This window comes from Capra hircus, chromosome 18, assembly GCF_001704415.2.
Source record: "Capra hircus breed San Clemente chromosome 18, ASM170441v1, whole genome shotgun sequence".
In the NCBI taxonomy this organism is placed as follows: domain Eukaryota; kingdom Metazoa; phylum Chordata; class Mammalia; order Artiodactyla; family Bovidae; genus Capra; species Capra hircus.
In genome coordinates this window covers 56,314,069-56,341,054 of record NC_030825.1, presented here as the reverse complement: position 1 = coordinate 56,341,054, position 26,986 = coordinate 56,314,069, and the positions used below count along the sequence as shown (strand labels likewise).

General features: G+C 53.7%; 2 protein-coding genes and 1 non-coding gene across 3 annotated transcripts; 2 read left to right on the top strand and 1 right to left on the bottom strand.

The window, feature by feature from the left end:
* On the bottom strand, positions 3,372-12,364 carry LOC102178850 (galactoside 2-alpha-L-fucosyltransferase 2-like). Its single transcript, XM_018062732.1, is given in 3 exon segments — positions 3,372-3,979; positions 3,982-4,395; positions 12,283-12,364. Coding segments are annotated over 3 exon segments (1,104 nt in total).
* Positions 14,595-19,784, top strand: NTN5 (netrin 5). Its single transcript, XM_018062731.1, has 6 exons — positions 14,595-15,245; positions 16,570-16,758; positions 16,943-17,092; positions 17,509-17,562; positions 17,766-17,846; positions 19,163-19,784. Exons 1-6 carry the CDS (start codon positions 14,615-14,617, stop codon positions 19,525-19,527), a joined length of 1,470 nt encoding a protein of 489 aa, XP_017918220.1. The 5' UTR covers positions 14,595-14,614; the 3' UTR covers positions 19,528-19,784.
* Positions 25,693-25,764, top strand: TRNAE-UUC. The gene has a single exon. It is a non-coding gene; the product is annotated as a tRNA-Glu (tRNA).

Below are 26,986 nucleotides of genomic sequence, written 5' to 3'. Positions count from 1 at the left end.
GAAGCCGCCACAGTGAGAGGCCTGCAAACAGCAGCTAGAGAGTAGCCCCCGCCCATTGCAACTAGAGAGAAACCCGCACAGCAAGGACGAAGACCCAGCCCACCTAAAAATAAATAAAAAATTTTAAAAACTGTAGGAAAAAAAAAGTTAGCAAAGACAGACGTGTTTCTCACTTCTCTTATAAGGGCACCAATCCTATTTATGAAGGCCTCCTTCTTACAACATAATTCTTCCAATACCTCCCAAGGGCCCACCTCTAAATACCAACACGCTGGAGATTCAGGCTTCATCATCTGAATTGGGGGTGGGAGATGAACACAAGCATTCAGGCCACAGCTGATGACATCAGACAGCCTCCCAGGGTGCAGGGCAGGGTGGGGAACCCTGGAGATGAGATCTGGACTGGCAACAGGAAGAGGTGAGTACTCCATTGAGACCTGCCGTGCGGCTGCCATCCACTGCTGTGCTTGGGCGCCGCCACACTTGACAGAGAGCCAGAAGCCAGGTATCGGTTTCCTCTAGCCTTCTGGCCCGAATCTCTCCCAGAGTTAACGTGGGGGAAAGATCCCGGCTCAGGCAAATTGTCCTGAGGAGAAGGGGCTGGCCCTGAGAGAATGGAGGGAAAGAGAGAAAGGGAGAAAAACCCATCTGACTCTGGGGGGCAGGGCTGGGAAGGAAGGCTGGGAGCTAGTATGGGTTGAGCTGTGTCGCTACAAAAATCCCTGTATTGTGACTTCCCTGGTGGCGCGGTGGGCAAGAATCTACCTGCCAATGCAGGGGAGATGGGTTCAATCCCTGGCCCCAGAAGATTCCACTTGCTGTGGGCCAGCTAAGCCTGTGTGCCTAGAGCCTGTGCTCCACAACAAGAGAAGCCACTGCAACCAGACAGCAGCCCCTGAGAAAGGCCTCACACAGCAACCAAGAGCCAGTGCAACCAGAAGTAAAAAAAATTAATAAATTAAAATTCCTACCCCCAGAGCCTCAGAATGCAATTGTATTTGGAGACAGGATGTTTCCAGATGTGATTAAAATGAGGTCATTAGGTAGGGCCTAGTTCATTATGGCTGCTGCCCTTGTAAGAAGAGGGACTCTGGACACACACATTACACTCCCCATGCCAAGTCATGTGGGGAGTGGCTGTCTGCAAGCCAAGGGGAGGGGCTGGGAGCAGACCGCGCCCTCACCAGCTCTGCCGACACCTTAATCTCAGTCTTCAAGCCTCCAGAACTGGGAGATCATGAATGTCTGTGGTTTAAGCCACTCTGCTAGAGTTTGGTAGTGCTAGCAAACTAGTACAGCAGCCTCCGATACGGCCCCAAACCATCCTCACCTCTGGGTATCACGCCCTCGGGTTGGTCCCTCCCACACTAAATCGGGCTGCTCTGGGCATGACAGAAGCGGCGCTGTGTGACGAGGTAAGGCTCCGTGGTAGGTTTCCACCTTGGCCGCTTGGGCTTCTCTCTCTGGAGGACTCCAGCTGCCGTGTTGGAAGGACACTCAAGCAACCCCACAGAGATCCCCATCAAAGGAATCCGGCCAAGAGCCAAGAGCCAGCAACAATTTTCCAGCCATGGAAGTCGACCCCAGTCAAGCCTTCAGGTGACTGTGGCCCTGCCTGACAGCAACTTCCCTGGATATCCCAAACACAGTCACTCAGGTAGGCCACTCCCTGATTCTGGACCCACAGAAACCGTCGTTATTGTTGCTTAGTCCCTCAGCCGTGTCTGACTCTTTGTGACCCCATGGACTGTAGCCCACTGGGCTCCTCTGACCCTAGGATTTCCCAGGCAAGAATTCTGTGCGACCCAGAGACTGAACCCGGGTCTCCTGCATTGGCACAGATTCTTCACTACTGAACCACGAGGGAGGCCCACAGAAACTATAAGTAATGACAAATTATTGTTGTGACTTTAAGCTAACGAGCTCTGGGGTAATTTGTTACACAGCAACAGGCAGCTAATACAGAACCTCCCTCCTCAACTCCCTTCCCCTTCAGACCCTTCTCCTGCTTTAACATCCCTGCATCCATAACCCCACATCATGATGACACCATCAAGGCCTTAAGAAGTAATGTGCGTGCATGCTAAGTCACTTCAGTTGTGCCCGACTCTTTGCGACCCCACGGACTGTAGCCTGCCAGGCTCCTCTATCCACAGAGCTCTCCAGGCAAGAATACTGAGAGTGGGTTGCCACGCCCTCCTCCAGGGAATCCTCCCGACCCAGGGATCAAACTTGAGTCGGGTTTGACTGGCATTGCAGGTGGGTTCTTTACCACTAGCACCACGTGGGAAGCCCCTAAGGAAGTAAACAGGGCCCCTAAATGGCTCTCGGGAGATACAATATTACCAATATATGAACAGAAAGGTGTTCAGCCTCACAAGGATGCCAAGAAATGGAAACTGAAATTTAAAAAGACACTTGGAGAGGGTTTTCAAACAGGAAAGAGATGTGACTGAAATGTTTTCAAAGCCAGTGCAGCTGTGTTCAGAGAAAATTCTCAGTGAACCTAAATGATTGTATGTTACTTTTTTTAAATATCCAAAAAGGAGTAAAAATATTGCTTATCTCCATACTTTACACCAAACACAAGGAAATCAGTATTGAAATCACTGAATCCAACTCTAGTCCACATTAGGGCCCCTCACAGCGGCACGAGGTCCTGCGGGCACGGGCATGGCCAGGGTGTCAGTCGCCTGCCCGCACGCTGGACATGGCCGTGGCAGTCTCTGCAGCCCCCCCCCTTCCCGTGGCCAACCTGCTGCTTCCATGATGTGCGGACTCGGGGTGTCCTTGCCACTGCCGGCCAGGCCTGGGGTTGAGTCCTGCCATCTCTGAGAGGCCCTCCCATCCCCCCCTCACTTCCGGGGACTCCTCCTCCTCACCAAGGTTACCTCCCCGAGATCTTCCCTCTCAAATCCTATGTTCTTTCCCATTCTTTCATAATCTAAGGCCCCATCAAGCCCAAAGCCCAAATTCTTTAGCTGCCTCAAACACCCCAGTCAAGGGCAGGAAGAGTTTCATTGCAGAACCCTCCAAGGAGGCAAGTACCAAATATTTGGGCTCCACATTCCCAGAGCTACAAAGAAGGAGAGGGCAAAAATACGGGTCCACGGCAAGGCTGTCCAAAGGTCCAGGCCTGCCAATCACAAACCTGTGAGTGGCCAACCCTCACACCTGTTTCCAAGGAACTACATGAACTCGTGTTCTCAGAAGGAGCCTGCGTCAGGTTCGTTTCTCAGGTAGAACACTAAGGCACAGAGAGATTAAGTCACTTGTCCGTGGCCACCCAGCTGGGAAGCTGAACAGCCTGGACTTAGACTCGGGCATCCACGCCTGTTGGGCCCAATGGGGCGGCAGAGACCCGAGCGTGGCTAGGGGTGGCTCTCTCTGGCCTGCCCCAGGTTGGCTGCGATGCCTACCCACTCGGGCAGGAAGGCTGCCTGGGGCTTAAAGATCATGCGGAATCGGGAGCCAGGCAGGGTGAAGTTGGCCAGGTAGACGGTGCTCCCCCCAGTGAGGTAGGCGGCCCAGATGCCGAAGGTGCCCACGGTGATGACGGTGTGGTTACACTGCGTGAGGAGCGCGAAGTCCCTGGCCGGCGAGCCCTGGCGGCCGTTGCCCGCAAACAACACGTCCTGGTGGGAGCTGTTGATGTTCCTCCGGCACCAGGCCATGTCGTCGCTGGTGATCACGAAGAGCGGGCTGCGGTGGCGAGCGCGGAACCAGCCCAGGGCCTGCTGCAGGTAGTCCCGGTCGGCCAGCACGCCCTTCCACACGGTGGGCATGACGCGGACGTAGTCCCCTCGGCGCACGTGCACCCCCACGTAGGTGCTCGGCCGGCTGCCATTCACTCGCAGACCCCGCAGGAAGTTCTGGGCCTCCTCACGCACGTGGGCGTGCAGGGTGAACTCCCGGAGGATCTCGGCGCGGAGGTGGTGGTAGAAGGTCCAGGAGCAGGGGTAGCCGGTGAGGCGCACTACTCCCCCGGGATGTGGCGGTACTGCTCCTCCATCCAGTCGTTCAGGTAGTAGTTCTCCCAGGGGACGCTCCTGGCCGTGGCGTCGTGCAGGACCGGGAGTGTGATTCGGAAGATGGGGGCCAGCGTGCTGTGCATCTGGGGCGGGATGAAGGCGGCGCGCCCGTTCATCTTGGCCAGGGCGTACAGGGTGGCGTACTCCCCCATCTGGTTCCCCAGGCGGCCTTTGGCGTTGATGGTGAACACGCCCCCCGCCGGCAGGTGTCTGGGGAACAAGACCACGCGACCTGCATAGGCCCAAGGAGTGGGCACCAGGGCCAGGCGCCGGTGGCAGTGGAAAATGGTGGACACCGCAAAGATGACAAAGAGGAAGCAGATGGTGGACGAGGAAGGGCAGGTGGCCCAGAATCTCCTGGCGGCTGCAGGAGGAGAGATGACTTAATTTAGCAGGGGTGGCTGGGCTGGCATGAGCTCCTTCGTCACCCCCCAAACCAGCCACTCATGTGCTCACTCAGCCCATCCGGAGCACAGACCCTGAACCCCTCCAACCTGGGTTTAAGTCTCAGCTCCAGCCTTTATAAAGCTGTGGGACTTTAGTCATGGTACTCCCCCTCTCTGAATCCCAGTTTCCTTGCCTGTTAAAAGGTGTGACTGGGACTTCCCCAGCAGCTCAGTGGTTAAGACTCTGCCTTTCAAAGCAGGGGATGCGAGTTTGATCCTTGGTCAGGGAATTAAGACCCCACATGCTATGTGATGGGACCAAAAAAAAAAAAAAAAGAGTAGAGGGGATGACGAAGTCCAACCACTTGAAAGTGCCAACATTCAGCCGTGTTTTTTTCCTACACAGTCCTTTCTTATGGTTCAACCTCACAGAACTACCTCAGTTATAAGACTTTTAGCACAGTGCTTAGCACACAGCAGGCACTCTGTAAGTCTTGGAAAATAAAGACTTCTGGCGTATTTACTGTATGTAAACCTGAGAGCTCACAGTCTATTAAGGCTGCATAGCGCAGAGGTTCAGAGCATAGACTCTGAGGCCAGACAGCCCAGGTTCGCGTGCACACTCCGCCTCCTTCTGGTGGGCAGCCCGGAGCCTGTTCTTTACCTCTTGGAGCTCAGTCTTCTTCATAAAATGGGGTTAACCAAGCGCCTGCATGAAGGATGTTTCTGGAAGGCCCCCTGCATGGTAAGTGCTCCCTGCTTCTGTCAGTGGACGTGGTGGATTCCAGCTGTCTACAGGGGCCCTGACGCCCTTGCCCCTGACTCAGGCCCTGTGATGGGCCTTGGCCAATCAAATATGGCAGAACTGACGTTGCACCATTTCTCTTTTTTTTTTTTGACCGTGCCATGCAGCTTCTGGGATCTTAGTTCCCTGCTGCTGCTGCTGCTGCCTGCTGCTAAGTCGCTTCAGTCGTGTCTGACTCTGTGTGACCCCACAGACGGCAGCCCACCAGTCTCCGCTGTCCCTGGGATTCCCCAGGCAAGAACACTGGAGTGGGTTGCCATTTCCTTCTCCAGTGCATGAAAGTGAAAAGTGAAAGTGAAGTCGCTCAGTCATGTCTGACTCTTAGCGACCCCATGGACTGCAGCCTACTAGGCTTGCCTGGGATTTTCCAGGCAACAGTACTGGAGTGGGTTGCAAGCTGCCTAGGTTTAGCTTTTATATAGCGCTTCTTTTCTGTAGGTAACCACTTTACTGAGATAATATTCCAATACCATACAATTCCCCCATATAAAGTGTAAAATAGCTTTTAGTATATTCGCAGAGTTGGGCAAGCATCACAATTACTTTTAGAAAAATTTTATCACCCCCAAACGAAACCCCTTAGCCATCCCCACCCCCAATCTTCCCCTCCTCTCCACCTCCTGCCAGCTAATCTGCTTTCTGCCTCAGCGGATTCGCCTACTCTGCACATTGCATGTAAATGAATCACACACTAAGGGCCTCTTTGGGACTGGCTTCCTTCACTCTGTGTCGTGTTTCCCAGGCTCATCCACGTGGCAGCATGTGTTAGCATGTCACTGATTTCTGATGTTCCCCTCCATGGCTCTGTCTCCTTTTATTTATCAGTTCATCGGTTCCTAGACACCTGGGTTGTTTTCCTTCTGGGGCTATCAGGAATAACATTGCTATGGACATGCATGTGCAAATTCTTGTGTGGACCTAAGCTTTCATTCCCCTCGGGGGTTTACCTGAGAGTAGAACTGCTGGGTCGTGTGGTAACTAACTCTGTGTTTAACAGTTTCGGGAACTGCAGACTGCTTTCCGAGCAGCTGCCTTATTTTCCATTCCCACCAGCAGCGTATGAGGGCTCTGATTTCTCCACATCCTTGCCAACACTCGCCACTGTCTGTCTTTCTGACCACAGTGGGAGTGCCATGCTAGCTCAGTGAAGCCTCCACTTTTGAACTCACCCGGGGCCCTGGCAGTTCCTGCCCCGACTCCACGGCTCTGACTGGGCTCCATGAGCCTCAGCTTCCCCATCCGTGTAGTGGGGTGGATGAGCCGTTCTTCAGGGGCTGCTTCTTTTTCAGGCCACCACGCCCCTCGCTCTCCCCTGGGCTCCAGGAAGCGGTCTTCTCACAGTGCGTCTCCAGTGTGTCCTGGCCCTCTGTCCCCTCCCTGCTCTGTTCCCTGACCAGCCATGCCTGGCTTCCCTGTGGCCAGGAGACCCCCAAGGCCCCACAGGAGCCCTGGATTGTGTGGCCCTCACTCTTCCTCATCTGGCTCCCATCTACCCCCTCCAGGCTCCCCATCTGTCCCTCCGCCGGTCCCCTTAAATGTCAGGGTTCTGTGGGCCTCGCCTCCACTCTCCTCTTCCTCCTATATCCCAGGGTCCCTCACTTTATTAATCTGATCCCTTTGGGAAATATGAACACTCTCACGCCCTCCTCCAAGGTCTCCCATTAAGTATGGGTTCCCAGTGCGGTCAGCTGGCTCTTACCACATGAAGACTAAGTATATGTCACGCTCCCTCTCCTGAGGTGTACAGGAAATGCCTTGCTCACTGCTTTGATTTCTAAAAAGCCAATTAAATCTGTCCCTGAGCCCCTCTGCTCTCTGGGCTGGTGATAGGTGTGAAGTGAAGTGAAAGTCACTCAGTCGTGTCTGACTCTTTGCGACCCCATGAACCACACAGTCCATGGAATTCTCAAGGCCAGGATACCCGAGTGGGTAACCTATCCCTTCTCCAATGGATCTTCCCAACCCAGGAATCGAACTGGGCTCTCCTGAATCGCAGGCAGATTCTTTACCAGCTGAGCTATACTCTGTCCCAATCTGTACCACAGCCTGCCCATCTCGGACCCTTCCTGGGGTCCTATTCTTTGGGGTGGTGGTGGGGGTGGTGGTGGCGGGGAGCAGAGGAAGGACTTGAGCCTCTGGTCAGCTCACCCACCTCAGTCAGAGCCCCAAGCAGGTCCCAAACCAGCAGGCAAGCTGAGCAAGGATTGGAGCCAGGACTACTAGGGAGGAGAAACCAGCTCAGGACAGAGGGAGCCCCTACTCAGGGTCACCTCCACCATGTGTGACCCACGCAGCTGCACAGGGCCCCTGCTCTGCTCCAGCCATCTAGAAATTCTCCATGACCACGGGCAAGGCAGCCGGTTTTCATTTTGCCCTCGGTTCTGCCAATCAGGTGACTCAGATGGTAGAGAATCTGCCTGTGATGCAGGAGACATAGATTCGATCCCTGGGTCGAGAAGATCCCCTGGAGAAGGGAATGGCAACCGACTCCAGTATTCTTGCCTGAAGAATCCCACGCACAGGGGAGCCTGGTGGGCTAAAATCGATGGGGTCACAGGGTCGGACAGGACTGAGCGACTAACACTGCTAATCAGGCAGGTGGCCAGTCTGGCTACTACATCTTTGAGTCTCAAGGGCTCCCTCTCCTGGTCGCTCATCAGCCTACACAGCTGAAAAGCCACAGGAAATAGTGAATCAAAGCTGATGAAGCCCAGGGCTGGTTTCGCTGCTTACATTCCGGTCCACAATTCCTTATCGACCACTTTTATGAAGATTGGAGGTGAACCCCAACCTGAGTTGAACTCATCTGGAGACAAAATTTTAACCAATGTGAGGCTATTCATAGACTTACTTTGGAGTGAATGCCCACTTGTTCTGCTTGTAGAAATAATAACATTTGATTCGGAGAAGGACATGGCAACCCACTCCAGTATTCTTGCCTGGAGAATCCTGTGGACAGAGGAGCCTGGCGGGCTGCTGTCCATGGGGTCGCACAGAGTCGGACACAACTGAAGCAACTTAGCATGCATGGTGAAGTTGAACGGTTCTATGAAGACCTACTAGATCTTCTAGAACTAACACCCAAAAAAGATGTCCTTTTCATTATAGAGGACTGGAATGCAAAAATAGGAAGTCAAGAAACACCTGGAGTAACAGGCAAATTTGGCCTTGGAGTACAGAATGAAGCAGGGCAAAAGTTAATTGAGTTCTGCCAAGAGAACGCACTGGTCAGTGCAAACACCCCCTTCCAACAACACAAGAGATGACACTATACATGGACATCACCAGATAGCCAGTACCAAAATCAGATTGATTATATTCTTTGCAGCCAAAGATGCTGCCTCTATAAAGTCAGCAAAAACAAGCCCAGGAGCTGACTGTGGCTCAGATCATGAACTCCTTATTGCCAAATTCAGACTGAAATTAAAGAAACTCGGGGAAAACCACTAGACCATTCAGGTATGACCTAAATCAAATCCCTAATGATTATACAGTGGAAATGAGAAATAGATTTAAGGGACTAGATCTGATACACAGAGTGCCTGATGAACTATGGACAGAGGTTCGTGACATTGTACAGGCGACAGGAATCAAGATCATCCCCAAGAAAAAGAAATGCAAAAAGGCAAAATGGCTGTCTGGGGAGGCCTTACAAATAGCTGAGCAAAGAAGAGAAGCAAAAGGCAAAGGAGAAAAGGAAAGATATATAAATCTGAATGCAGAGTTCCAAAGAATAGCAAGGAGAGATAAGAAAGCCTTCCTCAGTGATCAATGCAAAGAAACAGAGGAAAACAATAGAATGGGAAAGACTAGAGATCTCTTCAAGAAATTAGAGATACCAAGGGAACATTTCATGCAAAGATGGGCTCGATAAAGGACAGAAATGGTATGGACCTAACAGAAGCAGAAGATATTAAGAAGAGGTGGCAAGAATACACAGAAGAACTGTACAAAAAAGATCTTCAGGACCCAGATAATCATGATGGTGTGATCACTCACCTAGAGCCAGACATCCTGGAATGTGAAGTCAAGTGGGCCTTAGAAAGTATCACTACAAACAAAGCTAGTGGAGGTGATGGCATTCCAGTTGAGCTGTTTCAAATCCTGAAAGATGATGCTGTGAAAGTGCTGCACTCAATATGCCAGCAATTTTGGAAAACTCAGCAGTGGCCACAGGACTGGAAAAGGTCAGTTTTCATTCCAATCCCAAGGAAAGGCAATGCTAAAGAATGCTCAAACTACCGCACAATTGCACTCATCTCACACAATAGCAAAGTAATGCTCAAAATTCTCCAAGCCAGGCTTCAACAAAATGTGAACTGTGAAACTCCAGATGTTCAAGCTGGTTTTAGAAAAGGCAGAAGAACCAGAGATCAAATTGCCAACATCCGCTGAATCATCAAAAAAGCAAGAGAGTTCCAGAAAAACATCTATTTCTGCTTTATTGACTATGCCAAAGCCTTTGACTGTGTGGATCACAATAAACTGTGGAAAATTCTGAAAGTGATGGGAATACCAGACCACCTGACCTGCCTCTTGAGAAATCTGTATGCAGGTCAGGAAGCAACAGTTAGAACTGGACATGGAACAACAGACTGGTTCCAAATAGGAAAAGGAGTACGTCAAGACTGTATATTGTCACCCTGCTTATTTAATTTATATGCAGAGTACATCATGAGAAATGCTGGGCTGGATGAAGCACAAGCTGGAATCAAGATTGCTGGGAGAAATATCAATAACCTCAGATATGCAGATGACACCACCCTTATGGCAGAAAGCAAAGAACTAGAGAGCCTCTTAGTGAAAGAGGAGAGTGAAATAGTTGGTTTAAAGCTCAACATTCAGAAAACTAAGATCATGGCATCTGGTCCCATCACTTCATGGCAAATGGATGGGGAAGCAGTGACAGACTTTATTTTGGGGGGGCCCCAAAATCACTGCAGATGGTGACTGCAGCCATGAAATTAAAAGACGCTTGCTCCCTGGAAGAAAAGTTATGACCAACCTAGACAGCCTATTAAAAAGCAGAGACATTACTTTGTCAACCAAGGTCCATCTAATCAAGGCTATGGTTTTCCTAACAGTCATGTATGGATGTGAGAGTTGGACTATAAAGAAAGCTGAGTGTCAAAGAATTGACGATTTTGAACTATGGTGCTGGAGAAGACTCTTGAGAGTCCTTTGAACTGCTAGGAGATCCAACGAGTCCATCCTAAAGGAAATCAGTGCTGAATATTCATTGGAAGGACTGATGTTAAAGCTGAAACTCCAATATTTTGGCCACTTGATGCAAAGAACTGAGTCATTGGAAAAGACCCTGATGCTGGGAAAGATTGAGGGCAGGAGGAGAAGAGGACGACAGAGGATGAGATGGTTGGATGGCATCACCGATTCAATGGACATGAGTTTGAGTAAACTCTAGGAGTTGGTGATGGACAGGGAGGCCTGGCGTGCTGCAGTCCATGGGGTCACAAAGAGTCGGACACGACTGAGCAACTGCACTGAACTGATGGGATGCTGCCCAGGCCCCACTGAGGGGTGTATAATATATAATCTGCACAGCCCATGGTGCTGTCAAAATAGTTTCTGCAGCATGTCTGGTGCACAGAGTTTCAGATATTAGACTGCAGGCTTATCTTCACTCATTTGGTCCTCATGATCTCCCATGAGGAAGGTACATTTTTATGCTGATTTAACAGGAAAGGAAACTATGGCACAGAGAGGTTAAGAACCTTGCTTTGGGTCACACAGCTAGGAAAGCGGTGAAGCCTGGATTTGGAACCAGTGTGGTTCAGGAATCTGAGATCCTGATTACTGTCTTGAGTTTTTCTACTCTGCCCTGAGAAGGGGATACTCAGATGACACTCTCAATGCAGTTGTTGCTGAGTTGCTCAGTCGTTTCTGACTCTTTGTGACCGCATGGACTATAGCCCCCCAGGCTCCTCTGTCCGTGGGATTTCCCAGGCAAAAATACTGGAGTGGGTTGCCATTTCCTTCTCCAGGGGATCTTCCCAGGGATCGAACCTGCGTCTCCTGCATTGGCAGCGGATTTTTCATTGGCTCCTTTAGAGATGATCATCACCTCGGGGAGTTCAGGTTATTAAAAGCAAAAGTGAGAAAGCAAGCTTTCCTCCAGGGAACATTAGCTTAAGAAACTTCTAATTTCTGCACGAGTCAGCCTGCCCCTCATGCCTCCTGCCCCAGATCCCATGTGTCCCCCCTGATCTGGGGGTGTCTCTTTTTCTGGCAGCTAACCCCTCCTCACAGCTTACATTCAAATCCTATGTTCCCATTCTGCCTCCGCCACTGTGTGGGTCACCCAGAGCCAGAAGCACAGACTGCCTCAGCTGTGCCCTCCTGCCCGAGCAGTGGGTCCCCAAACCCCATGGGCCCACGCTGTGCCGCAGTCAGTGTGCTCAAGGCCACAGTAGCGAATACGGTGCCCCATCGTCCCGAGATCCGCGCCTTTCCCAGTGGGAAGTGATAAAAAATGTTACCCTTCTAGTCAAAACCACTGAGGTATGTAATACAGCTGAGGGCAACATTTGTATGGAATTCTCACCCCCGAAGTCTTGAGGCCTCATAGTGACCTGGTCCTGGGGAAAGCCGCTTTGAGCTCTGAACCCCTGGGGGGTCCCCAATTTCTCCCTCCAGCCGCTAGAACCACCGAGGTCCCCGGCATTCATTTCTCCCCCACCCCTACCCCACCAACTCAGAAAGCGGCCCAAGTCTTTGGGTTTCCAGGTGGCTGGTGTGACCCTTCAAAGGGCACTGACTTCTAGGACTTGAAAGTGCCTGACCTTCATGCTCAGTTAACCCACAGCTGGCAGAAGGTTCCAGAGGGCAGGAGGGGCCGGCGTGGGGTCCCACCTCGGTATGAGCGGCCCTGACACCGCCCCCCACCCCCATCAGGTCTGCCCCTTCCTGATCGCAGCCACCACCACGTGGCGGGGCTGAGCCCCAGCCTGCCCGCCCTTAGGAGCGGTGGGGCAGGGGCTGGGTGTGAGTGGAGCGCGGACCCCAGACCCGGGAAGGCCATCTGGCCTCTGTCCCCTCCTACCTGTCTTGAGCTTTCTGGGCCAGCCTACTCGGGGATGTCCAGCTGCGGGCCGCTGCGGGGCAACGGCTCTCACGTCCCACATCTTCCTGGGTGGTGTGGCTGCCAGGGGTCCCTGTGGGGAGAGCGTGGCTGCCTTAGTGAGGGGACTGGCAGGGGTGGGGGTGGTGGGGGTGGTGTTGGATTCTTAGGCTCTGCTTTGAGCTCCCGCCCAGAACCCCCACTAGCCCGGGGCCTGAGAACAGCCACTCCGCACTCACTCCCCGGAGCCCACGCTGGCCGCCAAGCTCCTGCGGGAGAGAAGAACACGTGAGCAGCTAGCGGCAGAGGACAACCTCTTCCAGGGCACAGGTTTGGACGACGGTGGGGTGAAGGGTCGGGTGGGTGCCAAAGAAATCAGGCAAGAGGAGCCTGGGTCCCAGAGGGACCCCCACACTACCCAGGCGAGGGGCCTGACTCTGGATCTGGTGGAAACACAGCTAGTCTCTGCTCCTTGAATGGGGGGTGGGGGCGGTCAGGGTGGGCTACAGTTCCCACAAGGGGCAGGGACCAGGGGCTGGCTTCTCATTCCCCCAGGAACACCGGGGGACTCAACCCGTTTGCCTGGTGTACTAAGGCCAGAAAGCAGTGCCCCTTGAACCACCCAGGCGAGAGAGGAAAGGTGGGAGATGGGGTGAGTGCCTTAACAAGGCAGGTGCCAGAGGACCAGGGCAAATGCCCCGCGCCAGAGCTCAAAATGGCGCCAGGCTCCTCCTCGGGAGGGGTGGAGGCCATGGCAGTCATCTGGGGCAGGGGAGGCAGTCTGCGCGCAGAGCGTCTGCAGTGGGGACCCTGGGGGCAGTGAAATCAGGCTGGGGAGGGAAGTGACCCCACTGCACCCACTGGTGCCTCAGACTCCCAGTGGGGGCCCACACCCAGGTCCAGACTGACCCAGGGGCCTGGACAGTGGGGCCCAGAAGGGGTGCAAGACCCCCAGACCTGAGGGAGCTCTCCAGTGGGGGCTGCCAGCCCTGGACAGGGAGGGGAGCATTCCAGCACCAAGTCCTTCCCCGGTCGTGCCTTCCCAAGCCTGGACTTCCGGCCCCTGCGGTAGCCCTGGCCTCTAGCCCTGCCCTGTCCGGCCCCTCTCTCTCCTCCCTTGGCACTCGCCACCCCCAACGTCTGTTCCCCCTTCTGCTCTGGGGACTTTACAGCCAGCGGGGAATGTGGGGGCTCTGATTCCTGGACCCTGAGGCCTAGGATGGCAGTGGGAGCCAGGTGGGCTGAGATTATCAGGAAGTCCTCAGAAATGCAAGCACACGGGTCCCTCCCATCCCAATCGGGACACCAGGGCTTGACCTTCTCAGCCCCACAGGCATTCCACACCAGCCTCCCAGCCCAGGCTTCCAGGCCCCAGGCATCCCCACCAGGGTCCCTCGGATGGTCCTCTGGGTTCTGCGTCTGGGTGAGAAAGGGTTAAGGGTGGGTGGAGGCTGGAGGTGGGTGGCAGGGAGGCCTGGGTGTTTGGTGGTAATCCCCCTCCGTGCCCTGGGTGTGGAGAACGAGGTTAGGGCCCCATGTGGGAAAGAGGCCTCCCCTCGGATCCCCGATCCCCGTTGACCTGCCTCCTGCTTCTGATCCCCAGGCCCAGCACCCTTGCTCTCCCCCCAGGTCAGGCCTGCTGCACTGCCCACTCTCCTCCAGCTCTGCAGGTGTCTCCGAGGTCCCGGCCCCCAGGCTCCCAGGCACCCGCTCCCCCGACACCCTGTGGACTCCAGTTTCCCAGCCGCCATCTTTCTGGGCCTCGTGGTCTCCCCTTGCGTCCTCCTCGCCCCTCCTGGTTCCTCTCCCTGCCTGGCCCTTGCCCTACGCTTGCCTTGCCCCCTCTCCCTCCATCTATCTGTCTGCGCCCCTATCTGTCCGTCTCTGTTGCTTTGTCACCGAGTGTTCATCTGTCTGTAACTCCGTCTGCCCTGCCTTGCTCCCCTCTTTTCCCCCTTATCCTTGCTCGAAGTTTCCCCATCTGTCCCCCCTCCCCGCCCTCTCCCCAGGGCCCCCTGCCCCTCGACACTGACTGATAGCGCCGGGGTGTTAAGCTACGGATTAGTTCAGGCAAAATTCTCGATTTTGCTTGCGTTCTTTCCCCTTTGGCTTATGTAAACAGTAATTCTCCCCAGATGGAACTATTTTCCTCGCTCAGAAGCAGCCGGGAGAGGTCTGGGGCAGGGCTGGGGGTGGAATGCCAGGGTTCCTCAGGGAGCCTGGAGAGCGGGGTGAAGGCTGACCTCGGGGGGCAGCCTGAGGCCCCCAGCCCGGCCACTCCTCTCCTCCGCAGGTACTTGCCTCTGCTGGAACCATGCCCGTGACCTTTGCCCTCTGGCTCCTCCTAAGCCAGGCCAGCGCGGACCCGTGTTACCACCCCGGGGGCCGCCCCCGCTTCTGCCTTCCACCCGTGACCCAGCTGGCTGGCATGGCCGCCTCCTGTCCCCAGGCCTGTGGCCCCTCCCCAAGCGCGGATCTCAGCCCACGGGCCCCCTGCAATGGCAGTCTGACCCTGGGCCTCGGGGGCCCTTTCCTCCTGTCGTCCGTCAGCCTGCGCTTTTGCACCCCAGGACCCCCAGCCCTGGTCCTGTCTGCTGCCTGGGCCACCGGAGGGCCCTGGAGGTCACTGTGGCGCAGGCCTGCCTGGCCAGGGGCGTTGGGAGGGCCCGAGAGGGTGACTTTCCGGGTCCCAGCGGGCCCGAAGGCCAGCGTGGTGGCCAGTCACCTCCGCCTAGAGCTCGGGGGCCGCGGGGGGCTGGCAGCCGCAGGCGTGAGAGGCCGCTGCCAGTGCCACGGCCACGCGGCCCGCTGTGCTGCCCGCGACCGGCCGCCCCGCTGTCGCTGCCGCCACCACACCACCGGCCCAGGCTGTGAGAGCTGCCGGCCATCCCACCGCGACTGGCCCTGGCGGCCTGCCACGCCTCGGCACCCTCACCCTTGCCTGCGTGAGTCCTGGGCCCGCCCTGACCTGCCCTGACCCGGAGCTGGGCCAGTGGTCCAGCAGCCCGGGCCATGTCCCTGAGGGCAGGAGGCTCTCTCCTACCCCAGAGCTGCCTGCCCCTTGCTTCTCCCCACACCACTGTCCTCCGGCAGCACCTCTCTTGGCTCCCCCGGCTCTCCCCTGCCACCTCTGCTGCTTCCATGCCCACCCGGGTGCTCCAGCCTCTTGGTAACACCTGATCACAGTGATGGTGATGTGGAGGACACTTTCTGAGCCCCCGCCCGGGGGTTGGCTTGGTGCAGGTGCTCAGGTGGTACTTAGTGAGAGGCTGCGGAAACACAGGGCAGCTGGATGTTTTTGGACTCATCAAATCAACCACGGTGGGGGAAGCTTTTATTCATTAGACACATTTTTATCCAGCACCTACTATGTGCCGGGCAGTGATTGCATCTGGCCCATTTTACAGATGAGGAGACTGAGGCTAGAGCTGGGGAGTTCTGTGCGCCAAGGACACGCAGTCAGCAGGTGGCCGGGCTGGACCGTGAGCTCAGGAGGATGATCCCAAGGGTCCTAGCTTGTCCCAAACGTGCTCACACTAGATGTTCTAGGGCAGCAGATGGGCACATGGCCTCAGGAGCCTGCCAGACTGCTTGGGTTCAAGTCCCAGCTCATCAGCTTCCTGGCTGTGTGACCCCCCCCCCCCAACTAGTGACCAAACTCCTCTGTGTCTCCATTTCCTCCTCTGTAAAGTGAGGAAAACAACAGGCCTTCCTCTACAGGCTGCAGTGGAAATTCAAATCACGGATAAACATAAAGTCCTTAGGATGCAGCCCAATACAGGACCTAGCACAGAGATCCTGTGTTGCTCTTTTTAAATGTTTCCCCAGTAACTCGAACAAGTGGTAAGGTTTGAGAGTCACTGCCTTTGAAATCTGATCGATGCTCCCCAGCAAAATGTACATGGTAGGTGGTCCTCCTGCAAGGAAGTAGATACTATAAATGTCATCTTATAGCAAAGGAGTCTAAGCTGCAGAAAGGAAGCGTCACTTGCCCACGGAAAGAGTGAGACACTTCCACGCGAGGGCCTGACTCTGTAGCCCACACCCAGAGTTGCCACTCTCTACACCTTACGTGTTCATCAGTCCCCTCAGGTTCACCCAGCTCCAGTCCAGAGCACTGCCCGTTTTAAAGATGAGAATGAAGGGCTTCGGGGACCACAGTCACCTGGGGAACCCCAGGCAGTCTCTCTCCTGAGGGCGGTGGGGGGAAAGCTGGGAAAGGGGAACGGAATGGCTGCCTGAGGCGCACTCACTCCATCTTGTTCCCAGCCTGCTCCTGCAACCAGCACGCGCGACGCTGCAGGTTCAACTCTGAGCTGTTCAGGCTGTCCGGCGGCCGGAGCGGGGGCGTGTGTGAGCGGTGCCGCCACCACACAGCCGGCCGGCACTGCCATTACTGCCAGCCAGGGTTCTGGAGGGACCCTGGCCAGCCCCTCAACAGCCGCAAGGCCTGCAGGCGTGAGTGCAGCCTGAAGCCCCGCCTAGAGGGAAAGGGGGCAGGCAGGTCTGAGGGAGGAGGGGCTGAGGGCCGGATCTATGGGGCCTGAGGGCGGAGGGGGCAGGGAATTCCAGCCTCCCCAGTCTTGGGGAGGAAGAGGCTGGGAGCCCGCACCCCACCTCCCCAGCTCCTCTCCTCACGCAGCCTGCCAGTGCCATCCTATTGGGGCGACAGGCGGTGCCTGCAACCAGACCAGTGGGCAGTGCTCCTGCAAGTTAGGGGTCACTGGCCTGACCTGCAACCGCTGTGGTCCCGGCTACCAGCAGAGCCGCTCCCCCAGGATGCCCTGCCAGCGTGAGTCCTGGGGGCGGGGCCCCGAGTCCCAAGTTGGGTGGGAAGGAGATAGCCAGATCTCCAGGGGGCAAGAGGGGTGAGGACCGGGTCCCTGGGAGACGGAAGCTAGAGACTGGAAGCCGGACTCTGCGGCCTTGGGGAGGCGAAGACTGAAGTCCAGCCTCTCACCCTGTGGAGGAAGAGGCTAAGAGCCTGGATTCCTGGGTCTGAGAGAGGTCTTAAGACCGGGATTCCTGAGTCCAGAAAGTGGCGAGGGACCAGAACTCCAGGTCCTGGGGGAGAAAGGCAAAGTGTGCTTCCGCTCTTGGGCCTCAGGGAACAGACTTTACAGGGTATGGATGCCTGGTTTCCTTGGGGGTAGCGGGGTGCTGGTGGGAGGTGCTAAGAGGCCCTACCTCTCCTCTGCTCTCTCACAGGAATCCCAGAGGCGACAACCACCCTTGCTACAACCCCTCATGCTTACAGCTCGGGTAAGACAGGCTGGCCTACAAATTCCTGGTAGCAAGAAGGAGCGGGGATGGGGTGATTGGGCCACCAGGCAGGGATCCAGGGGTGGTCCACTGAGCGCAGTCCCAAGGGTTCAGGCACCCCAGCTGTCCATTAAGATGGATTGTGGGGGAGGGGCAGGGGCAGAATGCTGTAGTCCAGGCCTCAGGAGCCTGACCCTCCCCAGACCCTCAGTGTCAAAACTATTGCAATACCTCGGACACCAGGATACACATGAGCCTTCGGAGGTACTGCCAGCAGGACTACGGTGAGTGCCGGGGAGAACAAGGGCCAGCGGGCGCATAGGAGCTCTGATCTGCCTCCAAGCCACTCTCTTCTCTGACCTTCACTTTCCTCATCTTAAATGGGAAGGCGTGCTGAACTCTAAAGGGCCTGTCCTGATCTATAACCTAACGGGACAGCAGACAATGGGCAGAAGGGGGAGTAGGGAGGGTTACTCCCTACCTTCCTAGGTCTCCTCTCTCCCCACGTTCTTGGTCTTGCAGAGTTTCACAATCTCCTTCAGCCTGACGTCCCCGAGTGGGGTGGTGGCCTCCTGAGGATGGAAGGAGAAAGGCAAACTGGTTGAATGGAGGGGACCCTTGGGCTGTCTTGTCTGTCTCAGGTCCTCTGCCCTCCTTCAGGGCTGTAGCCCCATTCCCACAGACTCCCCCATAGTTTCCTAATCCGCCAGTCTACACCAGCCCCCTGAATCCAGGGCCTATGACCTCAACTCTCTTGGACACTTGAGTTCAGCCCAGCCCCAGTTACTCCCCTCAATGGTACAGGATCCCAGACCTCCCCTCCCTGAGGCTCACCATCTGGTCACTAGTATCCTTGAACTCCAAATGTGGAGGCTTCTCCCCCCAACTCCCACCAGGATCTTCTAGCCCATAGGCTCAGCTTGCCCACCAGAGGGCTGCTGCCAACAGATCTCATCTCTCCCCCTTAGAGGGGACACTTCTCTGAATCACCACCAGTAAGACCTCAACCCTGGGCTTCCAAGGACTGACCTCCTTCTGGCCTCAAATCCATCCTAGATGCAGATCCCTCCTAGGGCAATCTCTCTGTTTTCCAAGGGCTCTGTGTGCTCCCAATACTTTCTGACTCTCTTGCATTAGAGACCTGGACCTGCCTTTTCTGCCTTGTTCCAGCCCCACCCACTGCAGGGTCCCGGGAGACCTCTAACCTTTAAGTCATTCCCATACCTGCTGTTTCTAATATGATCTCAAAAGCATCCCTGGTGGTGCTTGCATATTTCCTGGTGGGCACCTGGGTTCCTGGCCCAGCCTGACCTCCACTCCAGAGGGATCGCCCACCCACCCCTCCCCTTCACAATCACAAGCCTGGGACCCAACCTCACACTGCAAACGCCCCGCCCTCCTTGCTTTGACCCGTGTCCTCAGAAAGACCTCACTCTTCACAGCACAGGGCCTCTCACCCTCAAAGCGTCAAGGTCTCTGTTCTTCCTGATGCGATTCTGGAAGCCCACCCTTGCGTCCCAGGCCCTTCCCCACCAAGACTAACCTCACGGAGCCCTCAGGCTATCCCCCAGCCTAGGCCTGACCTCTCCCCTTCCCGCAGTGCTCCACGCACAGGTGCTGGCATCCGAGGCCGCAGACACGACATGGCAGCGGCTGGCCGTGAGCGTGCTGGCTGTGTACAAGCAGCGAGCGAGGCCCGTGCGCCGTGGCAACCAGGTCGCTTGGGTGCCCCGTGCCGATCTGACGTGCGGATGCTTGCGCCTGCGCCTCGCCAACCACTACCTGCTGCTGGGCAGCACGGCTGGCGGCCCAGACCCTACACGCCTCGTCCTCGACCGCCACGGCCTCGCGCTGCCCTGGAGGCCACGCTGGTCCCGGCCGCTGAGGCGGCTGCAGCAGGAAGAGCGCGCCGGGGGGTGCCGCACCCTGCAGCCTTCGACCCCGAGCCCCGAACCCAGGCTCTAGAGCTGAAGCCCCTCGACCTCGAATGCCATCGAAGGAGCTAGAAGCAATCAGGGGAGGAGTCTTTTACCTCAACGCTGAGGCGTCCCTCAGCGAGCCAATCAGATGCCAAGGAGCGCCAGACGTCACTGGCATGCGCCAGCACCCAGGAGTCGGAAAGGCCCTAACTAAAGGCGTTAGAACTCCTGCTCTCTGGCTCGGACACTTGACCTTTGCCTTATGGAGCAAGTCCCCTCAATAAAGTCTCAACTCTTGAGGAATCTCGGCTCCAGATCCCTGATCTGTGCTGGACAGTCTAGGAGGGGCAAGTGAAGAAGGCCATGAGGAAAGTCTTGGAACCAATCATGGCTACAGAGGCTAGTCAGAGTTGTGTTGCTTAACCATTGGCTAAAGCCAGTGGAAGGGAGGATGGCTAGAAAAGGCGGGAAACTCACCTGAGGAAAGCACAGCAGTGTTCCGTTTCTAGAAAGTTCCAAGTTAAGAAACACTTGATTCCTAATGGCCCCAGGATGGTCTTAGAAAATAATAGAATTTTGAGTGACTATCTGAAGAGGGTTCTGTTGGGTCCACCCGGTCTTGAACCAAAGGCTAAACCCTTTCCTGAGAGAATAGCCAGTTGGGAGCCACAGAGCAGTCTGATTTCATTTGCTACTAAGCAGAATTGTATTCCACCCAGCAGTTGGGTACCTACAGACCAGAGTGTTTGTTGCTCAGTCATGCTGGCTCTTTGTGATCCTATGTATTGTAGCTTGCCAGGCTCCTCTGTCCACGGGATTCTCCAGGCAAGAATACTGGAATGGGTAGCCATTCCCTTCTCCAGGGGATCTTTCCCACTCAGGGAAACCTGGGCCTCCTGCACTGCAGGAAGATTCTTTACCGGTCTGAGCCACCAGGGAAGCCCCAACAGGCCAGAGGGGTGGGGTTAAAAAAGGCAGGAAGTAGTAAGTACTAAGGAATGGAAGGTCATGGGACTTATGATTTTTCAGGTCACCTTGGCCTTTGAACCCACAATGAAGAGCAAAATTTCAAATTTAAGTGACCTTTGTAGAAGAGACAGTGAGTACTTTGAGGGAATCTCAGACAAACAGATATGACTTAAGGTTCATTGGGGCCTAGAGAGCAACCTCGTCTTTCCCTGAGAGAAAAAGCAGGCCTGAGCCAATGAGGAGTCTGGCTGCACCATGATGTCATTGGGTGCTAGGCAGAGAGAACAGGCTCTCCCGCCCCTGTTCTGAGTATGCCCCTAAGGAAGCTGAAAAAGGCAGAAAATAGCCTGCAGGAGGTGACTGTTTGACCCCCAAGCTACCAATACAATCCTGTATATGGGGAGGCTTGCCTTTGGCCTCCAATAGGGCTCTGGCTGTGGGCATATCTGAAGCAAGAGTTAGGCATCTTTCAGGGGTTTTATAGGGCTACCCAGGTGGCACTAGTGGTAAAGATCCCACCTACCAATGCAGAAGACATAAGAGACGAGGATTCAGTTCCTGGTTTGGGAAGATTCCCTGGAGGAGGCATGGCCACCCACTCCAGTTCTTGCTTGGAGAATCACACAGACAGAGGAGCCTGGCAGTCTGCAGTCTGTAGGGTTGCAAACAATCAGATGTGACTGAGCAACTTAGCATGTCAAGGGGTTTTCTAAGAAGAGTTCTCTGTTTCAGGAATCGCTGGATGCCTGATCTTGCTCTTTCCATCCTTTTCTGAAGAAATTGAGGCTCTCAGAGAGACCACCTTGAAATGGGGGCAAGGATTGAAACCCACATGTGTTTGGGTTTGGCTGGAATCCTTAACCATCTCTTCTATAAAGAAACTGAATGAGAGGAGGCTGGGAATCTTAACAACCATCACACAGCAAGTAGCCAGTATTCAGACTTAGTTCTCTGAGCTACCCAATCAGTAGCCACTGCCATATGGGTAGTTGGTGGCTAACATACCAAACAGCGTAGATAAGGAACATGTCCACTATCACAGAAACTTCTATTAGATGGCGTTGCTCTAGAGGTGATTTTCATGAAACTCATGGACTCTGGAGCCAGACTGCCTGGGTTCAAATCCCTCTCTGTCCCCTAAGTTTTCCCATCTGTAAAATGGGAGTGGTGATGATGATGACGATGATAGGAAATAACCCACAGGGCATATTATGAGGATTAAATGAATTAACATGTGTCTGTAAGGGCTACCCCAGTGGCTCAGTGGTTAAGAATCTGCCTGTAATACAGGAGACACAGGAGATGTGGGTTCGATCCCTGGGTTGGGAAGATCCTCTGGAGGAGGAAATGGCAACCCACTCCAGTATTCTTGCCTGGAGAATTCTGTGGACAGAGGAGCCTGACAGGCTACAGTCCATGGAGTCACAAAGAGTCAGACATGAATGAAGTGACTGAGCATGCGTGAACATCTAGGGTCTTCCCTGGTGGTCCATTGGCTAAGACTCCGAGTTCCCAATGCAGGTGGCCTGGGTTTGACCCCTGGTCAGGGAACTAGATCCCACATGCCACAACTAAAGATCTCTCATGCCACAACCAAGATCGAAGCTCTCAAGTGCTGCAACTAAGACCTGGCGCCACCAAATAAATAAATAAATACTTAATTTTTAAAGAGATGTGTATGCAATGAGCTTAAAATAGTGTCTGCACAGAGTTAGAGCTTTTGGAGTTTGTTTTCATGATTTAAACACCTGGTGGCCAGACATTCCCCAGGAGAGGTGAACCCAGAAGGTGAGATCACGGGTCAGGAAGATTTTTGCTGGGCTCCCCTGGGGAGTGGGAGTTGAGAGCGGGGGCAGGAAGGGCTGTGGGAACCACCCAGGCTCAGAGTCCCGTCCCGGCTGCCTTCCACCCAGGGGCCGGGGAGGTAGGAGATGAAAGTGAGGAACAGGGCGAGCCCCATATGTTCCTTATGACCCAAACTTTGTTCCCAGCACCCAAGACGAATAGGCGTGAAATCCACATCTGGGCCGCACCTCCGGCCTGGCCATTCCCTCCCGCCTCTGGGCGCTGAGCCCAGTCTGTCTTGTTGCTATAATGAGGGCAGCACAGGTGGCTTCCAGAACTCAGAAGAGGCCCCTGCCTTCCACAGCATCGTTGTTGGCTTCCTGGAAGAGCAGACTCCTAAAATGCGTGTGAGCTGAGGACGAGTTTGCCCAGCAGAGGAGATAGAAAGGCCAAGTTAGAAGTTACAGTTGTAATGGCTAGCCCTCTGGGCTCTGAATCCAGCAATCTGGGTTCAAATCTCAGTGGAACCTGCATTCCTTGCTTTCTCCATGGACAGAGGAGCCTGGCAGGCTATAGTCCATGGGGTTGCAAAGGATCAGACATGACTGAGCGGCTACACTTCCACACTTTCAGGAAGTCACAGTTGGTGCAAAGGTCCAGAAGCCAGAGGGCCCTGTATGGTCAGAGAAGAGATCTGAGGCTGGAATAAGCAGTAACCAGGACATATGGGGCCTCTAAGACCAGACTGAGGGCCTGAGTTTTTCCCCCGGAGCACTGGAGAGCGATGGGAGATTTATGAGCAGAGGAGGGGTGGGGTCAGCCCTGCATGAGCAACAGACATGATATGGACAATTGTAGAGGTGAGCCCAGAGAAGGCCTTGAACCCAGACTGCAAGTTGGGTTCTCAGAGGAAGTAACATCAGAGGTAGGTTTTGAAGGACAGAGGAAGGAATTGGTCATGACTAGAAAGGCAGAGAGTCGGGGAGTTTGTCCAGGGGTGCTGGGGAGATACGGGATGACTGTGACTTGAGGAGAGGCAAGGTCACCTCTGGACATAGAAGACTCCTCTGGGATCCCTAGAGGATAGACTGGAGGGGCAGGGAGACTGGGGTGGGGGAGGGGTTGGAGAGAGGATCCGGGTGGGAAAAGTGCCAGGGCTGGGCTTTTAGGGACAGAAAGAGGGTCAGAAAAATGTCACCTACACTGGGAAGACTTCCTCTTACCCCCATACAAGAAAAAATTTCTCTTAGCTATTTCTTTCCTTTGTCTAATTAATTAATTAATTTGACTGTGCCAGGTCTTAGTTGCGGCATGCAAACTCTTGGTTACGGATCTACATGCATGCGTTGGGAGTTCAGAGTCTTAGTCTCAGCCACTGGACCACCAGGGACGTCCCCTCTGCTTCTGTCTTCACAATACTATCTCCTCTGTCTAAAATCCCCCTCTGCCTTTCTTTTCTCCTTCTTTTGAAATTGAAGTGTAGTTTATTAACAATATTGTGCTGGTTTCAAGTGTGTACAAAATGATTTTGTTTTGAGGGCAGGAAAAGGGGGGTGATAGAGGGTGAGATGATAGTTGGATGGTATCATCAACTCATGGAAAGGACACGAGTTTAAGCAAACTCTGGCAGATAATGACGGACAGGGAAGCCTGGTGTGCTGCAGTCCATGGTATGGCAAAGAGTCAGACATGACTGAACAACTGAACAACAACTATATATGTGTGTGTGTGTGTGTGTGTGTGTGTGTGTGTGTGTGTGTGTGTACTTCTTCCCGATTCTTTTCCATTATAGTTTATTAGAAGATATTGAATAGGGACTTCCCTGGTGGTCCAGTGGTTAAGACTCTGCACTTCCAATGCAAAGGACATGGGTTCAGTCCCTAGTCCGGGAACTGGGATCCTACATGCCTTGCAGCCCAACCAAGAAAAAAAAATATATATGTATTGAATATAGTTCCCTGTCCTATACAGTAGAGCCCTGTTGTTTATCTATGTCTTTATTTTAAAAGAACATATGTAATTGGATTTAGGGTTCACCCAGATAATATGGGATGATCTGATCTCAAGATCACCATTTTAGTTACAACTGCAGAGACCCTTTTGCCAAATAAGGTTCTATTTACAGGTTTCAGGGAGATGTGTCTCTTTTGGGGCGGATGGGGGTCACCAGTCAATCCATGACATCTTGGGTGAGTCACTTTCCTCTCTGAGCCTCAGGGGTTCTATCTGTATAATGGGGCTAATACCAACTCCCACCTGAAGGAGCAACTTTGAGGGTTAACAAAACCTAAAGAGTGCATGGTCCAGCTCCAGTGTCTAGGAAACCCTCAGTCAGAGTGGCTGCCATTTCTTGCCGATGGATTTTTCCCATCAGAGCTGGGTTCTTCTGCCAGTCTCTTCCTGCCTTTTCCCCATTTCTCTGCACATATGTCTCTGTCATAATTTCTCCATCCTTCTTTGTTTCCTGCCTGTGTCATTTGGGGCAAGTCACTTATGCCCCTTGAGGCTTGGTTTCCTCATCTGTCATATGGGATAATAACTTCCTCCTTTTCATAAAGAGACTGTGTGATTACATGAGTGAGTCCTTAGAAAGTGCTCAGAACTTTGCCTGGTATTTAGCAGGTGCTTTACCTGCTGGCTGCTGTCACTGTAATTATTATTATTATTATCATCATTATTATTACTGCTACTACTGTTTTGGTTTCCTTTATCTTGTCTCTGTCTTCCCCCTCTCAACACATTCCTGCCTTTCTGAATAAGTGCCTCACCAACCTCTAAGCCTTGAGAGTCATTGAAAGTCTATCTCTCTCCCTTGCTGTCTCTCTTCCTCTCCCTACTTACGATGAGTTTATTTTACTCTATTTTTTATTTTGGGGGGCCATGTCATGTGGCATGCAGGATCTTAGTTCCCCAATCAGGGATCAAACCCACAGCTCCTGCAGTGGGAGCGCAGTCTTAACCACTGGACTGCTAGGGAAGTCCCTCTGTGATGGTTTTGAAAGAAGCCCACGTTCTTTGATATCCCTCTGTTCAAGAGGAGGAGCTCAATCTCTTTCTGTTTGTTTTTGTTTTCCTAAGGTTTTATTTATTTTGGCTGCACTGGGTCTTTGTTGAGGACCCAACGCAGCCAAAATAAATAACATTTTAGGAGGAAAAAAAAAAGCATCAATCCCTTTCCCTTTGACTGTGGGCTAGACTGAGCAGCTCACCGCCAATGAATACACATCCACAGCTTCCCTAGTGGCTCAGGCAGTAAAGAATCCACCTGCAAATGCAGGAGACGAGTTCGATTCCTGGGTTGGGAAGATCCCCTGGAGAAGGGAACAGCTACCCACTCCAGCATTCTGGCCTGGAGAATTCCATGGACTGTACAGTTCATGGGATCGCAAAGAGTCAGACACGACTGAGCAACTTTCACTTCCAATGAATAGAATAAAGAAGTGATGGTGCTAGGAATTCCCTGGTGGTCCAGTGGTTAGGACTCAGCACTTTCACTGCTGGGGCCTGGGTTCAGTACCTGGTCAGGGAACTGGGATCCTGCAGGCTAAGTAACATGGCCAATACACAAAGAAAAGTGATGGTGTGTGATTTTGGACATAGGTTACGTAAGACTCTGCTGTCTCTCCAGTCACTCGCTCTGAAGGGGAGCCAGTAGCCGTGTTGTGACCCAAGCAGTCCTATGGAGAGGCTCATGTGGTGAGTGTTAGGGTTCACAAGGGGCTCATAGCGTATAATTAAAATATTGCCACTGTGACTTCATCTCTTGTTTGTCAGGTCACTACAAAGGGACATATTTTAACTATACGCTATATATACATATATATATGGGCTTCCCTTGTGGGTAAAGAATCCCCCTGCAATATGGGAAACCTGGGTTTGATCCCTGGGTTGGGAAGATCCCCTGGAGAAGGGAACAGCTATCCACTCCAGTACTCTGGCCTGGAGAATTCCATGGGCTCTACAGTCCATGGGGTCGAAAAGAGTCGGACATGACTGAGCGACTTTCACCCACATGAGACCCTTGTGAACCCTAACGTTGAGCAGCTGAGGCCTCTTGCCAAGGGCCGTGTAGGTGAGTTTGAAGGTATTCTTCCAGCCCCGGTCAAGAGTTCGGATGACTGCAGCCCTGGCCCATAGCCTATTGCCCCTTCATGAGAGACTGAATTCTCTGTTGTTATCAGAGCCAGATCCACCCAACTAAACTGCTCCACAGTTCCCACCCCTCAGAAACTGTGAGACAATAAATATGTGTAGCTCTAGGCCACAGAGTTTCAGGGTAACTTGTCATGAGACAGCAGATCATGAATACACATTCCTTTCTGGTGTTTTCTCGGTGTCTCTCTTCACTTCCAGCTCTCCCAGGCATGTCTGTCTTTCTCCATCACAGTCTTTGCATGTCCATTTCCAATTCTCTGTCTATGAATGCCTCTGTCGTTTTCAACCCTCTTTAGTCTTATCCTTCCTATCAGTTGATCTGTTTCTGGGTCTCTCTCCCCTTACCTGGGTCTCTGTCTCTGTTGATACCTCTTCCTCTTCATGAGGGTCTCTCTTTACAGGTGTGCATGGGTGTCTGCCTCTTTCTCTCTGTCCTCGCCTCTCTCTGCTGCTTTCTCCAGGCGTGTGTTTCTATGTCTGTCCTCAGATCTCGTCTTCTGTTTCTGTCTCTCCCTGCACACCTCTGGCCTGGTGTCTTGCTCTCCCATCTCGAACCTGCTGTTTGAGGCATGTGCCCGCACTCTCTCTCTCTCTGT

Bases quoted from the DNA above. Each gene is read 5' to 3' on its own strand.
- NTN5 (XM_018062731.1), top strand. From the start codon at position 14,615: ATGCCCGTGACCTTTGCCCTCTGGCTCCTCCTAAGCCAGGCCAGCGCG. The intron at 15,246-16,569 runs GTGAGTCCTGGG...TCTTGTTCCCAG, and splicing joins GCACCCTCACCCTTGCCTGC to CCTGCTCCTGCAACCAGCAC. The intron at 17,847-19,162 runs GTGAGTGCCGGG...CCCTTCCCGCAG, and splicing joins GTACTGCCAGCAGGACTACG to TGCTCCACGCACAGGTGCTG.